Consider the following 14831-nt stretch of genomic DNA (forward strand, 5'->3'; position numbering starts at 1 on the left):
GTCGTCCTAATTAAGCAATAATACCCAAGACATCTCCCAGGAACCATTCGTCCGCGGACTTGTACCTAGCAGTCTGATCTGAGTGGTCAGCCCAGGTCTCCTCGACAGAGAAAGGACTCACCCATCATAGCCGCATCAATTTGTAGAACTCCTTCGCCACATCTATCCAAATCAAATTCTGATCCTTCGTTGGATCCCAGACCTTGAACGCCCTTCCTAATCCCGCCAGATACCGAGGAGGTATATCGCCCAACATCGACGCCGGCATGGCCGTGATGTCCAGCACACTACGCCCCTCTACGCCAAGCATCAGGACCGACCCCGTCGCGCCTACCGCCTCCCACTTCTGCCCTCCGACCGCCGCGATCGCTCTGCGACAGAGCTCAGGATCGTCAAGAGCGATCGCGCCGATCATAAACACCTTCAATGCCTTCATACCGCCCCTTCCTGGCTTGTTGACTTCCCGCCGCAGTATATTGGTGATGGTCTCGACGAGATAGTCGCACTCGAGGCGTCTGCAAGTGGCGACCAGCCGGCCGATGTGGTATTTGAGCGTTTCGTCGTATTGCCAAGCGAACGGGCGACGGGTGACGAGGGATAGCCATTCCTCAATGGCTTCCGAGTTGTCGAGGGGCATGTGATGTGGTGAGACCAGGGTTCCTTGAGCTTTGAGTCTCCGGAAGTAGGGACTAAACTTATCAGCCAGATCCAAATACCTCGCACAGCCTCGCGGAGGATAGTTTACCTATTTGCGAGGAGATAGAACTCGTGGATCCGTATGGACAGGCCCTCTCGACTGATAAGCTCAAAGTCGGCCGTGGGATCATTGTAGATCAGAGACACCTCCCGATGCGGTTCCTCCTCGCCCTCGACCGCTAGCACGGCCTCGACCGCTGGTACGCCTGGGGCCACGACAGCAGTAGCCGGCGCTGGAGCAGGCTCAGCTGCCTGAGCCGGTCCTGGTACGGCTGCCACGATCCGAGGCGGAGCTGGACCAGCTGCCTCAGCATGTCTCAGTGCGTTCGCCGCGAACCAAGCCGGGACCGGCCGAGCAGGCATCTCCACGAGTGGCGCACGAAGTGCCATTGCTAGCTGGTTTATCTCTTCGCGACCGATAGACTGGTGACGCTCCCTCTTGACATGATGCGCGTCCGCGTCTGCCTCTGGCGATAAGGACGCGCTCGCAGACCGAGGTCGCCTGACAGGCGTCACCGCCGCTGGCCTCTCGACTTGTGGTTTGACGTCAGACATGGAGGCGTAAGTTGGTGAGAGGATGAGCGGAGGATGACAGGTGAACCTAGAAGGCGACAAGAATACTGGACAATAGCAAACCTTGGGACCCTTCTCAGTCCACTAATCCGGTCGCGATCGGTCCGCATCCGGCTTTGGGATTTCGTAATTCTCGGTGCGACAAAGTTTTATGGAGGAATGAGGACTCAGCCTATGCGCGGACCATGCAAAGGTGCGTCTGTGATGGCCTGATGACGAGGCCGTGCCGCAGCGCCGTGTACAACTGGGCTGGCACTCTGTGCCAATCTCGATGGCGATGTACTAAGCATGGCAGAAGATTATGAAAAAGCTACATATCGGCCCTCCTCAGGACCTGGATCCCTCATGAAAGTGGAATTCAAGCCCCCACCCACTGACGGGTCACCGAGATGGCCTACTATCGTCCGCATGTACATCGCTAGGTGGTCAGTCACTGGAAGGCAGCTAAGATTTGCTAAGTCACACTGCGACTCACTGCTAGCGGCTCATATTTCGCGAGACCTAGCTTAAACCGGGTGGCCCATCGTTTTGACGTGGCTGGCAATATCAGCGTAATCTGCGAGGTTGACAAAGGCAGACATACCGATTGCGCAGTCACCAGCTTGTAGAACTCTTCCGCTACTTTGACCCAGTTCTCCGTCCCATTCTTGTTTGTAGACCGAAGCAGGAACGCCCTCCCTAGAGCTGCAATGTACTTGGGTGGCAGACCGCCCAGCATGTACAGCGGCATAGCTCGGACGTCCAGCTGGCTATGACTCGGCTGACCGTCAAAGATAGGGAAGGGCTTCTCCAGCGAGAGGGTCAGCTCGCTGGACATGCGACGTTGCATGGGCCAGTTCTTGGCTGCCGCTGCGGGGAGGACGCGCCGGCAGGTCTCGGCGTCGTCGAGGACCATAGCGGCGGTGAGGAAGACGGACAAGGCATCGTAGCCGGGCAGCCGATATGCGTCGCGAAGCTGGGCGGTGATCTGCTCCATGATGCAGCGGCAGTCGAGCATCTTACAGAGGCGGACCACTCTGGACACGCGCCCGATGAGCGCATTGTTGATCGGCCAATAGACGGGGGAGTCGTGTAGGGGCGTGTTGTCGTTGGGATGGAGGGGAGGGGAGCCTAAACGGAGAGGATGACGGACGATGAGTGTAAGGAGGTCTTCGACGGTCTGGGGAGACTCGGCCCCAAGGTAATAGGGGCTTCTCAATTCCCCTGCCGCATCAAGAGCTCGGAAGTACGGGCTGTATGGATCAGCTTATTCCTGCCAGTCGAGTAGTGACCCACCTTGCAGCGAGAAGCTGGTACACGTGTATCCTGAACTCTGTACCTCCGTAGGAGAAGATAGAGAAATTCGCAGTGGGATCACTGAAGAGCCAGGGCCCCTCTCGCGGAGGCTGTTCAAGGGGGACTACTCCTTGGACGTCTGGTACGCCTTTCTGCTTCTTACTGCTTGAGCTCGAGCTGGAGCTATCGTCAGACAGCTCCCCCCGAGCATCAGAGGTAGATACGATATCGGAAGCGCGCTTGCGGGCTGCGGAAGCGGCCATGTTGTGGTGTAATGCAGGAGGAGTGACGCGTCTAAAATCAAAATCAACTCGACGCGTCCAACGAGGAATGCGGAGTGATCACATCGCAAACGCGACTGGTTTTCTGTATTGCCGTAAATCGCCGACTTTTTCCCCCGAACAACTCCCGAATGACTCCCGATTGGAGCCAAGATCGGGCATCTATCTTCCTTGTCCACATCGTCGCACGATACCGATGTTGCGCTGTGCGCGGTGAAGCTCGGAGGGCAGACATCAGCGTCCACCTGGAATCTATAGATAGCGTGTCGAGATACTGGCTGACACTGATACTGAGCTTACTGAACGTTAACCTTGGAAGGATGGGGTGGCCGCCGGCGCCGGCTGCCGGCCGCTCATCCGCTGACCAAGCGTCCGTTCGGCTGCTGACAGGCACACTCCTTTGGCTCTGACTCTGCCCGTCGGTCATCCTGCCTTAAAAGCATTCACTCTGATCATATATGTGTACGTCCTGGCACCCATACACAGCCAGTGGTAAGCAAGGAGGGCATTATGACATGACAATCCGCACCGTCCGAAGTCCGCCCAAACATGAAGCTCATCATCACCGGGGCGACTGGCAATGGTGAGTCCAAAATCTGCCCTCATATCCCGACGCTCCCGACTGACAGTATAGCCGGCTCAGGTATCCTTGCAGCCGCGCTGGCTTGCCCACAAGTCAGCGAAGTGACCGTCCTCTCTCGACGTCCCGTCCCAATTTCCCACTCAAAACTAGCCGTCATCCTTCTGCCCTCCGCCGACTACCCGTCCGGGTTCGATACATGCTCTCCTGAGCTTGTCGAGCGTCTGAGAGGGCACAGTGCAATTATATGGGCTCTGGCCGGCAATCAGGCCAAGATGTCAAAGGAGGAGTATGTCAAGTGAGTATCTCTTATCGTTATCGTCAAGGGTCTTTCGTACGCACTCAGAGCGCTGATGGGGAAGGGTTACGCACGACTACACCCTCAACTTTGGCAAAGCCCTCTCAGCCCTTGGGACGGCCGACAAGCCCTTCAAATTCATCTTTATATCCGGCGGAGGGGCAGGCTTGTCGGAGAAGGTTCGCAACCACTTAGAGAGGTGATAGTGCGAACCGAGAAGGCTCTGCAATTGGCAGAGACCGAAAGCTTCATGACGGTCTCGATCAGCCCTGGAAGAATCATACCTACCGCCGAGGTGAGCTTTCGGCTGGATCGAAATCAGGCAGAGGCCCCTCATATAAAGTCTAGAGATGGAGCTGATCAAAGCAGCACAGCGCCCATATGGGTATCTTGACGGCGACAGCTCTCCGCACGATGGGCGCGATATTTGGCGTGCTGTGGCTATCGATGGTCATCAGCGCAGCGGATTTAGGGTACGCGACAGTCAGAATGGCCACCGAAGATTGGGGTTGGGATCTGAAGATGGAAGAGGGATGGATCGGGAATGGGAGTTTGGTCAAGGCCATTCCGGCGGCAAAGATTGCACAAAGGGACATTTAGTGGTGTGGCATGCAGAATGTCTCGCAGACCATGAGTAGCTGGAACATCAGCCCGCGCAGTCTGTATGGCGATATGTGATCGTGGTCTACAAGCTAGATTAATAGATCATAAATGTCAAGCGTGAACCCCTGGCCTGACCTTGAACAGCTTCTCCTCCCTCCCCGTCCGCTTCTCCCCTAAAGCCCGCCATCTCTCCAGCGCATCCTTCCGGCGCTCCATGCACACCCTGATCAAGGTGTCCCAATACTGCTCGTGATCATACGTGTACTGAACAGTCAGCTCCGAGACCCGCTACCGTTGCGACAGATATAGGTGACCTACATCAAGACCCCCTCCGCATTGCTTCAGTAGCACCTCCTTTACGACATCCCCATCTCCTACTAAGTCCTTGTCATACTTGACCCTTTCTCTCAGGCCGATGTCGACGAAAGGCCAAACGACGTTTGTGGCTGTCCGGACGAGCCATGGCATGCCCTGGAAAGCTGATAAGGAGAATTTGTGAGGGTAGTGTGACGAGATGATGTTGAGCATGTCTCGGGTGGTCTGTAGGATGTCAGCGCGACTCGTCATCGATACGTTGCCAGTCGAAACGTGGAAGACTCACACTCAGTGTCGAGGACTCGCCAAGTTTCTCTCCGCCGTATTGGAAGATGACTAGGCACTCGCTACCGCGTCAGTACCGTTCTGCGATGTCAGGCGGCTAGGAGTGAACATACCTGACACCGTCGACCATCAGATCAGTAGCTCTTTCTATCATGAAGGTCTGCCCTCGTCAGTCACAGCCAAGCTTTCCAAGCTGGATAGCGGGACGCACCGTATCTACCCCTCGACGCTCATTGACCGGTGTAGGATTCCGGTTGATAAACGAGTACACAATAGGTTGAGAGTCTGGTGTAAAGCCGAGGACGATACCTTTGCCTGTACGATTCTGGCCTAGTCAGCTATCCGCGCAGCACGTGTTCAGAGTGTGAAGTCAAGCTCGCCTGATACTTGTACCGCTCGGCTAGAGCCTCTACATCTTCGATCTGCTCTGTCCGGCGCCAGACAATGGACTGCTCCAGTCGCGTTATCGTTGTCTGCAGATCACCTCGAGTGGCTATATTTGTCAGTCAAGTGTATATGGCGTAGTGCACGGGGCGTCTTGATGGGCTTCGGCACAGCTTGCTGCGGAATCGATTGATAGGAGAAAGCCTCACCCAGCAGGTACCTGCTCAGTCAGCTTCTTCATTCTAAACAGTGACACATCATCACTCAGCTCACCGTACAAATGTCTCTCGCGACTGAGAGGTGAGCTATACACCTGTACGCGCCGCTGGACGACTCACCAAATACATCATCTCCCTCTCGTCCAGTCCCCGCTTCTCCACCTCGGGCGCGCCAGCTTCCTCATACCCCGTCGTCTCCTTCACATCAAGCTTCAAATCATGGTCATTAAAGTGCGACTGCAAGCTCTGCAGCTGCGGCTCATATTCGGCCGGCAAGCGAGGTAGCTTGATATTCGGCCTATTCGCGGGCGGCGTCAAATACGACACAATGTCGATAGGTTGTGACACCTTCGGGGTGCTCGCTCGACTCTTCATTATGGCTACCATCGGAATGCGCTGTCTTCTCGGCGGGCGCGTAGGCGGTATGGGTCAGTAGGAGTGTATGTACAAGGTGAATGGGGGAGGAGGTGGGGACTTTTTGGCTTGAATCGCTGATATCAGCCTCCGACGTACGTGATGACGTAGCTCTGCATGTGCATGCCGTAAAGACATGGTCCAGTCCGTGCGAATGTGTTCTGGCTGCAGGTCGCGTCGAGCCGACATCTTAGAGCGTCCTTGACCGCAAGAAGACTCTGATCTGGTCGTGGTTGGACAGCCCCCCAGCTACGAGCTCGCACAACAGAGGCTCTTGATGATGGTGTCTTGTGAACAAGCAGCTGAAAGTAGCCCAGAAGACTCCCCGCGGAGATCGGGGATGCCCGAGGCCGAACAGTCCGGAGCCAGCTTGCGTCTGCCAGCGCCGAAGACCCTTCTAGCTCCGACAGCTGACAAGCTGCCTGCTCTAGCTATCTCAGAGGAATCCCATCAGCCTATCATACATATCCTACCTATTTCAGCCGTACAGGATATCACCAGCACTATGTCTTTCATCCTTGTTCGTGTCCTCCGCCTCACCGACCAGAGCCCACTCGGATCAGCTGACGGTCTCAGGTCGCTACCATGCTTGCTGCCGAAGGGAAGACTGAGGAGATCATCAAAGGTATATCTGGACTCTAACCAGCGACACAAGAGCTAGCTCTCCTTGTCCCGAAGAGCCGCCCCTGTAACTGCGCTGACCCGTCTGCCATCCTGCCGATCGTGGAGGACTCGAGGCAGGAACGCGGATGCCTTCAGTATCAGTTCTCCCAGGCTCAGGACGACCCCAGACGGATCATGATTTGGGAGGAGGTGCGTGACTTGTTCTCTTGGATCGCAGCGGAACGTACTGATGGCGGCAGTATGAGTCTGACGAGGCGTTCGAGGAGCACAAGCGTGGAAAGAACTTTATGGGTGAGCTGTCTCCGCTTCAGGTTGACATGTTACGAGCGAACGGCTCATGGCGTAGCGTTTGCAGCGAGACTGGATGAGCTGATTGAGGGGGAGCTGTCGTTGAAGCGCTTCAACGTGCTGGATCGATTCCACTGAGCATGCAGAAAACATAGAGTCTTCTTGATGTATGGTGACCCGCGAGCTGGTACAGATTTACAAAGATACATGTTACCTGGTTACAGTGTCTATCTACTTATGAACCGCTTAGTATCGCTCGCGGCGTCTCTCCCTATCGCCATCCCTATCCTTGCTATCCCTATCTCGCCTATCTCGTCCATTATCTCTATCCCGCCTATCCCTATCCCGGTCTGACCTCTCATACTTGTCACCGTTCCCATTCCTTTCCCTCTCTTTGGCTTTCCGCCTCGCCCGCTCCTCCTCCGTCTCATAGCGATCCCCGCCACCATCCCGCTCTCTCGCTTTCCGTCTCGCCCGCTCTGCTTCAGTTTCATACCTGTCCCCGTCTCTATCTCTATCGTCCCGCCTCTTACTCTCCCTTCCTGACGACGCCTCGTCCTCCCTCCGCCGCCGCCGGCTCCCATCGCTATCGGTGCCCGTCTCGATGCTCCCGGCTCTACTCCCGATGACCGGCGTGGACGAACCGCTCCCATTCGGGATCTTCTGGAGCAGGCTCGCAGCAGAGAACCCCCTTCCCGTCTTTTCATCCCTACTCTTCTTCTTCTCCCGCTTCTCCTTCTCCCTCTCTAGCTCTTTCCGGCTCTTCCCGCTCCCGGACGGCATATCCACCGCCATGGGCGTAGCTCCCAGGCCGAGCAACTGCGGGCGCCGCTGCACCTCCCTCGCCTTGACGTTTTCGGTCGACTTGGGGTCCCAGCCCATTCCGCGCAAAGCGGCGATGCCGAAGGCCGAGATGGGTACCGCCTCAAAGTCCTCGAGGGTCGATTCGGCCGGCAGGGTTTTGATGGCCTGTTGAAGCGCTTCCGTCTCCGACATGACTCGGCCCCGGTTGTCCTGCATCGCGATGACGAGTTCGCGCTGGGCTCGGTCCTCCGCCGTTTCCTGTTTGACCTCGCCCGCGAGGATCTCTTGAAGAGCTTGCTCCTCGAGCGAGAGAGGCTCCTTCTTGACTTGAGGCTCATCCTGGGTGGACGCTCCACCTGAAGGTGTAGCTACTCCCTCCTCTAGCTTCACCTCCATCTTGACGTCCCCGTCCTCGTCCTTCTCATCCGCGTCCGCCTCCCTCTTCTTCCCGAACCGCTCCAGGCCGACTTTGGCCGGTCCATCACCTATCCGCTCGTGCGTGATCATATCGCTCGCCTCGCGTTTGGGCGCCTCGGGACGGAAGGACGGCACATTGCGGTTACTGTTCTCGCGCCAGTTCCGGTTGGGCAAGGCGGGAATGACGAGTGATGCAGAGGACTTTTGGGCGCTATGAGCATCAGCGAAGACAGAGGTTTTGGGCAAAGGTTGAGCGTACCCTGATCCCGAGGCTCGCCCATTGCCAGATCCCGAGCCCTGATCATCCCTTCCCCTGTCTGATGTTTCCGTCTTGACTCGACGGTCGAGCCCGTCCTCGTCCTCATCATCCGACTCCCCCTGGCCATTCTCGAACAGCCGCCTCGACGGCGGACCTGCCCTCGAGTTCGTCCGCGAGCCATTCGCCAGCGGTGACGGGCGATATGGCGCCGACGCTGCTGGCGGGCGAACTGTGAACGAGATAGGGGCCGTCATGGCGAGTCCTGTTGAGACAAAGTAAAAAGGGCAATTGAGTGTGTAAAGGATTGGGTGGCGACCAGTTCAACCAGCCAAGCCTGACCTTAATTGCGCCCCCCTGTAAACGTCTCCCTAACCCAAGGGTACCATTCAACTCACACTCTACTATCTACATGCACATACACTATACACTATGAGTAAAACAGCTACCAAGGCAGCCCTCTTACCGCCTCCATTCTACTCGCCGTACTTGGACGATCAGTGCAACAAGATCAACTCAAAGCCAGTGCCATGGGAGGTATGTCCCCTCTCCTAAAACGTCATAGCAACGTGGGGGGTCGAGCTGATAGGTGTAGGGTTACCAGCGGGCCAAGCTGGTCTCGGGCGATGAGGTACAGCTGCTCAAGTCTATCAACAAACTGGTAAGCTGTCAAATCCCCTCTCCATGGAACGCCGTAGCTTACACCTCAGCCCCAGTCTCAGCGCTCGACGACCTTTGCGACCCAAGGCGCCCAGTACGCCTCCCTCTACATCAACCTCCTCCGGAAGCTTCAGCGGGTCGACACGGTCCAGGCGGTTTTGGTCGCCATTAACGACATGCTCACCTCGGACCCGACCACGACCATCCCTTTGTTCCACTCTTTATCGACGGTGGAGCACCCAGAAGATCCGTATGGACCCATCGTCAAGTGCTTGAGTATGGACGAGGAGTTTGCGATTCTCGGATCATTGCGGATATTGGGTGTCCTCATTGCGTATGTCCCTCTTTCTGTTTTGAGTGACAGCGAGCTGAACGATCAGAACCGACACCAATCCCTTCCCCCAGACACTCATTTCCCCGCTCCTCAAATCTATTTCCACCCTCCTCAACGGGACCCGCCAACCTCTGTGGGAAGTCGCAGCTCAGGCTCTCGGCGCCATCCTAGGTCGGAAACAATTCCGAGACGCGGTATGGGCAGAGGAGCAGTGCATTTCGGGTCTTCTAAAATCGCTCAAGACGAATGCCAACCCGCAGGCGCAGTACTGGAGCTTGAGCAGTCTGTGGATGCTGAGTTTCGAGAAGGAGGCGGCGGAAGGTATGGACAGGTGAGCTATTGCGTCGATCAATTGGGACGGTCAGCTGACTGGCGGCAGGAAATACGATATCATAGCGCTTCTCACAACTGTGGCGAAAGCCTCGGTCAAGGAGAAAGTAACCCGGATGGTGATCGCGACTTTACGAGTGAGCTGGGTGGTCGTGCAGGACGCTTTGACTTCGAGCTTACTGACCAGAACCTTCTCACACAAGCTCCTACCCAAAACTTGCCATCCCTCTTCGTCCAGAAGACACTCGCACTCGTTTCCTCCCTCCAGGAACGTAAATGGTCTGACGAGGAAATAGAGGACGACCTGACCTACCTCTCTACCGAGCTCAAGGGGCGCCTGGAGGGGTTGACGACGTACGACGAGTACCTGAGCGAGTTGGAGAGTGGGAAATTGGTATGGAGTCCGACGCATGAGAGCGAGGATTTCTGGAAAGAGAATGGAGCGAGACTGGGACAGGAGGATAGCGGGAAGGGTATCAAGTGAGTAACCGGGCAAGCGAACATTGGTAAGAGCTGATGCAACAGGCGTCTGGTGGAGCTCCTCAAGACGTCAAAGGACCCGCTTGTGCTTGCTGTAGCAGCGAGCGACGTGGGGCAGTACGTCAAGTCGGTGGGCGACAAGGCGAAGGCGACGGTTGCGGAGCAAGGGGGCAAAACGCGCATGATTGAGCTCATGGGGCATGATAATGCCGATGTGCGGTATAGGGCGTTGATGAGCGTGCAGCGATTGATGAGTCTGCATGCTTGAGCTGAGGCGGGCGGGTGAGGGAGAGTAGGAGATGTCTAGACGCAAGGCCAGCATGTATTGTATCCGCAACCGCGTCTCTGTCTGCCTTAACTCCTCGATATGGACCATTTGAATACATGCAGTACTGTGCACATGGTACACCAAAAAGACTGCATCGATCTCTACAAAAGCTTGACACCGCTGCTCCACCTTTTAGCTCTGCCATATCCTACACAAATCCCCACCGCCCACAATCATCGGCACGACCTCTCCAACACTTTGATCGGGCACCATCATCCACTGATCCTCATTCAGATACTCGGTGGTCCGCTGCTGCCCCTTGATCCCATCCGGACCATTAATGACGATAATCGCCTGGCCGGGCGCCGTGGGCTGGACAGGCCGCAGGTACTCGGCCGGGATATCCGCCGTGACTGTCGGGTCCGACAGGAGGATACAGTGCGGACTCTCGCCCTCGGCGATATCGGCGTACCCGAATATCTGGCGGTCGAGAGCGCCGCGCTGAAAGTGGAGGGGATTGCGGGTCCCGGCTTTTGTGGATGGTCCGACCTCGACGCGGACGTTTCGGAAGTCGAGAGCCCAGTCCCATGGGAGATCTGAAGCTTGGGGGGCGGCAGGCTGATTGGAGGTGGAAGGTGCGTTGTAGGGAGTCGGAGCGCCGTATGGGGTTGGTGCGCCGTTGTGAGAGGGTCCTGCACCAGCGCCGGGGGTGGGCGCGGTAAGGCCAACACCGGGAGTAGGCGCGGAGTAGGGTGTAGGAGCGGCGTATGGAGTCGGGGCGCCATATGGCGTAGGCGCGGAATATTGAGTAGTCGCGGGGGTCTGGGCAGCTACGGCCGCCTGAGTAGGTGGAGCGGTATACGGGGTAGGGGCCGATAGACCACCATTACCATACTGCAAATGTCAGCTTCCAGTTCTGGAGGGATACAGTCTCTAGACAACTCACCCTCGACGTGCCCGGGTCCTGGTACATACTACCGCCCGGAGCAGGCGTCCGACCCCCAGCTCCCGACCCCGATCCTAAGGCATAGGGATTGGGTGTCTTTCCTCCACCTCCACCCGCACCTGCCCAAGCTGGTGTTCGACCACCATCACCACCATAGTTTGGCGCAGGTGTCTTTCCTCCACCACCGCCATACCCTCCTGCTCCAGGCGCAGGCGTCTTTCCACCCGCTCCAGCCCATCCTGGCGTCTTGCCTCCGCCTGCGCCCCAGCCAGGTGCTGGCGTCCGACCACCTGCTCCAGCAGCGTACGGGTTGGGCGTCTTGCCTCCACCGAACCCGCCAGCACCAGCTGCGTATGGATTGGGTGTCTGACCAAAACGAGCGGCACCGCCCGGCGTACGTCCACCGTAGTTCGGAGCAGGGGTCGCTCCACCGTTCGGCGGGGCCATCTGGCCGTACGGGTTGATATCGTAGTTCCCACCGCCGGGTCGTGGTGCGCCAAACGAGCCAGCAGCGGCCGAGTCGAGAGGGTAGGTAGTGCCTGTCCTGGTGCTGCAAATGATCAGCTATCGCTGGACACCAATCTGGATACCGGCGAGCTTACTCTTTCCGCTTCAGCGACGTCAGATCGATAGTCAACACCTTATTATTGCTAGCCATTTCCACTCTAGCCTTCTCCCCCTGTACATCCTTGATGATACCCATCAACCCCTTCTGGGTGCCCTTGACAATGACAACCGGAGTATTGATCAGCCGATTTTTATTGGGCATGGTCGTCGGAGGAGCCATAAGCGAGGCACCGCCGTAAGGGAGCTGACTCTGCAACATGGGGTTGAGCTTTGATAGATCGTTGGCGGCCGCTTTGGGCGTGACGGAGATGAGGAGTTGGGCGCGAGCGACAAAGACACCAAAGTTGTCGAGGATCTCGCGGGAGAAGAGGAAGACAAAGATTGAGCGGAAGATGTTGAGGACTTCGCCAGAGCGGTTCTACAGTATCAGCTTGTAGGCGATCGAGTTAAAACCCTTAAGCTCACCTCGCCTCCGACCTCCTTCATGGCGTCCCCGACCTTCATGTCATTCCCGTTACTATCCTGAGCGACCGCAAAGTTCTTGTTGTCCCGACGAGCTGTGACCTCATGCGGAGTGACCACTCGGACAGCGCCGTTCTGATCCATTATCCGAAGCATTGCGCCTTCGACCTTGATGACCACAGCTGCGGTCGCCGAGCTGGAGAGTTAGTTTTCTATCCACCTCTGCGGGGCTTGTAACTCACTCAAGCATCACCATGTCGTGCAAATCGAAAGCTCCCTTGGCTTGCGAACCACCAGCAATATCTGCCGCCTTCCGAACATCCTTCGAGAATGCTTTGATCTGCCATATCAGGTCCAGCCAAGCAACGCGATCAGCTGACTCACCTCCTGTTCTCCCTGATCCGACATCAAAGTGACTACATCCCCCTTGACATCCACCACCATCCCGCTCGCGTCCCTATTCGGCCCATTCAACACCTTGACGTGCTCTCCCAGCTCGAACCGCTTCCGCACACTCCTACTCGGCACCTCAATGATCTGGCCCCTCACATCCCCATTCATCGCCTTGATGGCAATCACGTCAATCGTGACCGTGACGACCGGTCCATACAGCCCACTCTGCTCCCCCTCGTACACCTCGACCTTGTCGCCAGGGAAGAGACCCGACGCGCCGATATCCCGGTTCGCATCCGCGATGGCCGAGAGGTCGATCCTGCTCGTCTCTCCCTCGTCGCCAGTGAAGCGTGAGACCTCCTCGAGCGTCGGCTTGACCCCCTCGGCCGAGATGAGGTTGAGTTTGAGGTCTTTCAGGCAGAAGCCATCGACATACTCATCCCCATCCCAAACGTAGGTGCTGGTAGCGGTCTGCCGGATAGCCCCTCTGCCGTAGATCTTCCGGACATCCTCGTAGGCAAAGAGCCGGGATGGCGGCCGAACGTTTCCGCCAAGCGCCTTTCCGTTCGACCCCTTGTCCCTCGACCGTTTCTCCCGTGGAGTGAGGTCGATCCGAGGGATAAACTTGAGACCAGCGACACCGTTCGTGATCTGGTCCACATCGATGACCTGCGCGAGATCCCCAGCGTACTTTCCCCGCTTCATCCGAACCCACATTCCCGGCTGGATATTCTCGTCCTTCTTCTTGATCTTGAGGAGGGGCGCCATTTCCTCAATCGGGACGAGTTTCGGTGGTGTCGACAGGAACACGCCGACGAGACCCGTGAGGACCGCAAGGACAGGGGCGGCTCCGCGCGCTTCGACGAAAAGCATGCCAGGGAGGGAGTTTCGGTAAAAGGCAGAATAGATTTCGAAGGGGTTGGCCGAATTTTGGTTTGAGAAGACCTTGCGGAAGATCTTGGTAATAAGGTTCTGCTCCTCTCCAGCCTGTAACGTCAGTATCTCCAGTCCTAACAGGGAAACGGCTGTACATACCTTGACTCGGACCTGGAACAAGTTGGGATCCCCGTTCCCGGGCATCAACAGCCGCTGCGGCACTTGATCGCTATCCGGGTCATATTTGGCCGCCTGGCCCCGCCCGTACCGCTGCTTCAAACGCGCGACCGTCTCCTCTACACTCTCCATCTGCGCCTCGCCTCGACTTCGGTCTAGCCGTCGGTGGGCGACATCGTCTCGCCCGGATGCTTCTTCTGGCGCTTCTTCGATGAATTCGGCGACTGATAGTCGTGAGCTTCTTGTCGATGCCCACTACGAAAAAGCCAGCTCACCATCGGCAAAGTCGTCCGCTTCTTCGTCCTCGTCATCCTCGTCGTCTACCTCCGCTTCAACATCCAAGAACCTGAACTTCTTGGGTCTCCGCTTCCGCTAATCGATCAGCTTCCTGCTTTAACCGTCGCTAAACTCCAACATCTAGCGCACCTTCTTTGCTTTCCGTTTGCCACCTAAGTCGTCAGCGTTGGCTCATTGGCAGCCGTCCTTAGACCAAGACTACTCACCATCCCCGCCTTCCTCATCATCCTCTTCATCGTCCTCCTCGTCATCCTCCTCTTCTTCATCATCGTCTCCTTCTCCATCCTCATCATCTGCTCTCCCCTTCCCGTTCCCTGCTCCAGAGCCATTCGCGGTATCGTCTCCCATCTGCAAACAAGTCAGCTTGCTCCGACAATGACTCGGCGGAAATAGCTCACATCGTCATCCTCTGCGCAGACGGGTCAGCTTAGTCTCGTCGCAAGCTCATTAGTACGGACATACCATCAGGATCCGCTACCCTCGGCTGAACAAATGAGCTTCATGTCCGCCTTATAATGCTAGTCTTCGGAAGCTCACCCTTTTCCGTCCAGCCTTCTCCCGCTGCTGCTCGGCCGTCCCCGCCGGACTTTCGCTCCGAGCTCGAACAGGTGACGAGTTTCCCGCTTCGTCGTCAGACATGGCTGTTTGAGAAGGGGGATATGAAAGATGAAGTATGAACGAAGAAGATAGAGATGTCCTTGAGCAAGGTATGGTTGCTGTTGGCTGTGGA

The 14831-nt window shown here is 56.9% G+C and overlaps 8 protein-coding genes across 8 annotated transcripts; 3 read left to right on the forward strand and 5 right to left on the reverse strand.

The window, feature by feature from the left end:
* Positions 1–124: 124 nt before the first annotated feature.
* MKK02DRAFT_45755 (uncharacterized protein) lies at positions 125–1251 on the reverse strand (the record flags this gene model as incomplete). The annotated part of the gene is made up of 2 exons (XM_053093595.1): positions 125–689; positions 746–1251. 2 exons carry the CDS (start codon positions 1249–1251, stop codon positions 125–127), a joined length of 1071 nt encoding a protein of 356 aa, XP_052946822.1.
* Positions 1252–1770: 519 nt separating this feature from the next.
* MKK02DRAFT_45756 (uncharacterized protein) lies at positions 1771–2807 on the reverse strand (the record flags this gene model as incomplete). The annotated part of the gene is made up of 3 exons (XM_053093596.1): positions 1771–1806; positions 1853–2501; positions 2545–2807. 3 exons carry the CDS (start codon positions 2805–2807, stop codon positions 1771–1773), a joined length of 948 nt encoding a protein of 315 aa, XP_052946823.1.
* Positions 2808–3374: 567 nt separating this feature from the next.
* On the forward strand, positions 3375–4303 carry MKK02DRAFT_45757 (uncharacterized protein; the record flags this gene model as incomplete). The annotated part of the gene is made up of 5 exons (XM_053093597.1): positions 3375–3408; positions 3460–3703; positions 3768–3882; positions 3924–3998; positions 4073–4303. 5 exons carry the CDS (start codon positions 3375–3377, stop codon positions 4301–4303), a joined length of 699 nt encoding a protein of 232 aa, XP_052946824.1.
* Positions 4304–4417: 114 nt separating this feature from the next.
* MKK02DRAFT_45758 (CRAL-TRIO domain-containing protein) lies at positions 4418–5883 on the reverse strand (the record flags this gene model as incomplete). The annotated part of the gene is made up of 8 exons (XM_053093598.1): positions 4418–4570; positions 4625–4846; positions 4908–4968; positions 5020–5066; positions 5118–5231; positions 5462–5510; positions 5564–5583; positions 5629–5883. The coding sequence occupies 8 exons, from the start codon at positions 5881–5883 to the stop codon at positions 4418–4420; spliced, it is 921 nt and encodes a 306-aa protein (XP_052946825.1).
* A 544-nt stretch (positions 5884–6427) lies between these two features.
* Positions 6428–6972, forward strand: MKK02DRAFT_45759 (uncharacterized protein; the record flags this gene model as incomplete). Its single annotated transcript, XM_053093599.1, has 5 exons — positions 6428–6442; positions 6499–6547; positions 6584–6735; positions 6786–6837; positions 6893–6972. 5 exons carry the CDS (start codon positions 6428–6430, stop codon positions 6970–6972), a joined length of 348 nt encoding a protein of 115 aa, XP_052946826.1.
* A 108-nt stretch (positions 6973–7080) lies between these two features.
* MKK02DRAFT_45760 (DExH-box splicing factor binding site-domain-containing protein) lies at positions 7081–8568 on the reverse strand (the record flags this gene model as incomplete). The annotated part of the gene is made up of 2 exons (XM_053093600.1): positions 7081–8266; positions 8315–8568. 2 exons carry the CDS (start codon positions 8566–8568, stop codon positions 7081–7083), a joined length of 1440 nt encoding a protein of 479 aa, XP_052946827.1.
* Positions 8569–8743: 175 nt separating this feature from the next.
* Positions 8744–10383, forward strand: MKK02DRAFT_27464 (armadillo-type protein; the record flags this gene model as incomplete). The annotated part of the gene is made up of 7 exons (XM_053087348.1): positions 8744–8848; positions 8907–8972; positions 9022–9305; positions 9352–9636; positions 9685–9772; positions 9823–10115; positions 10161–10383. 7 exons carry the CDS (start codon positions 8744–8746, stop codon positions 10381–10383), a joined length of 1344 nt encoding a protein of 447 aa, XP_052946828.1.
* A 192-nt stretch (positions 10384–10575) lies between these two features.
* MKK02DRAFT_45762 (Pol II transcription elongation factor) lies at positions 10576–14740 on the reverse strand (the record flags this gene model as incomplete). The annotated part of the gene is made up of 13 exons (XM_053093601.1): positions 10576–11277; positions 11330–11879; positions 11932–12314; positions 12362–12554; positions 12601–12698; positions 12743–13738; positions 13787–14028; positions 14080–14176; positions 14231–14253; positions 14308–14449; positions 14500–14510; positions 14564–14585; positions 14639–14740. The coding sequence occupies 13 exons, from the start codon at positions 14738–14740 to the stop codon at positions 10576–10578; spliced, it is 3561 nt and encodes a 1186-aa protein (XP_052946829.1).
* Positions 14741–14831: the final 91 nt, after the last annotated feature.

Source organism: Dioszegia hungarica, assembly GCF_025882075.1.
Source record: "Dioszegia hungarica strain PDD-24b-2 chromosome Unknown MKK02contig_8, whole genome shotgun sequence".
Classification (NCBI taxonomy): domain Eukaryota; kingdom Fungi; phylum Basidiomycota; class Tremellomycetes; order Tremellales; family Bulleribasidiaceae; genus Dioszegia; species Dioszegia hungarica.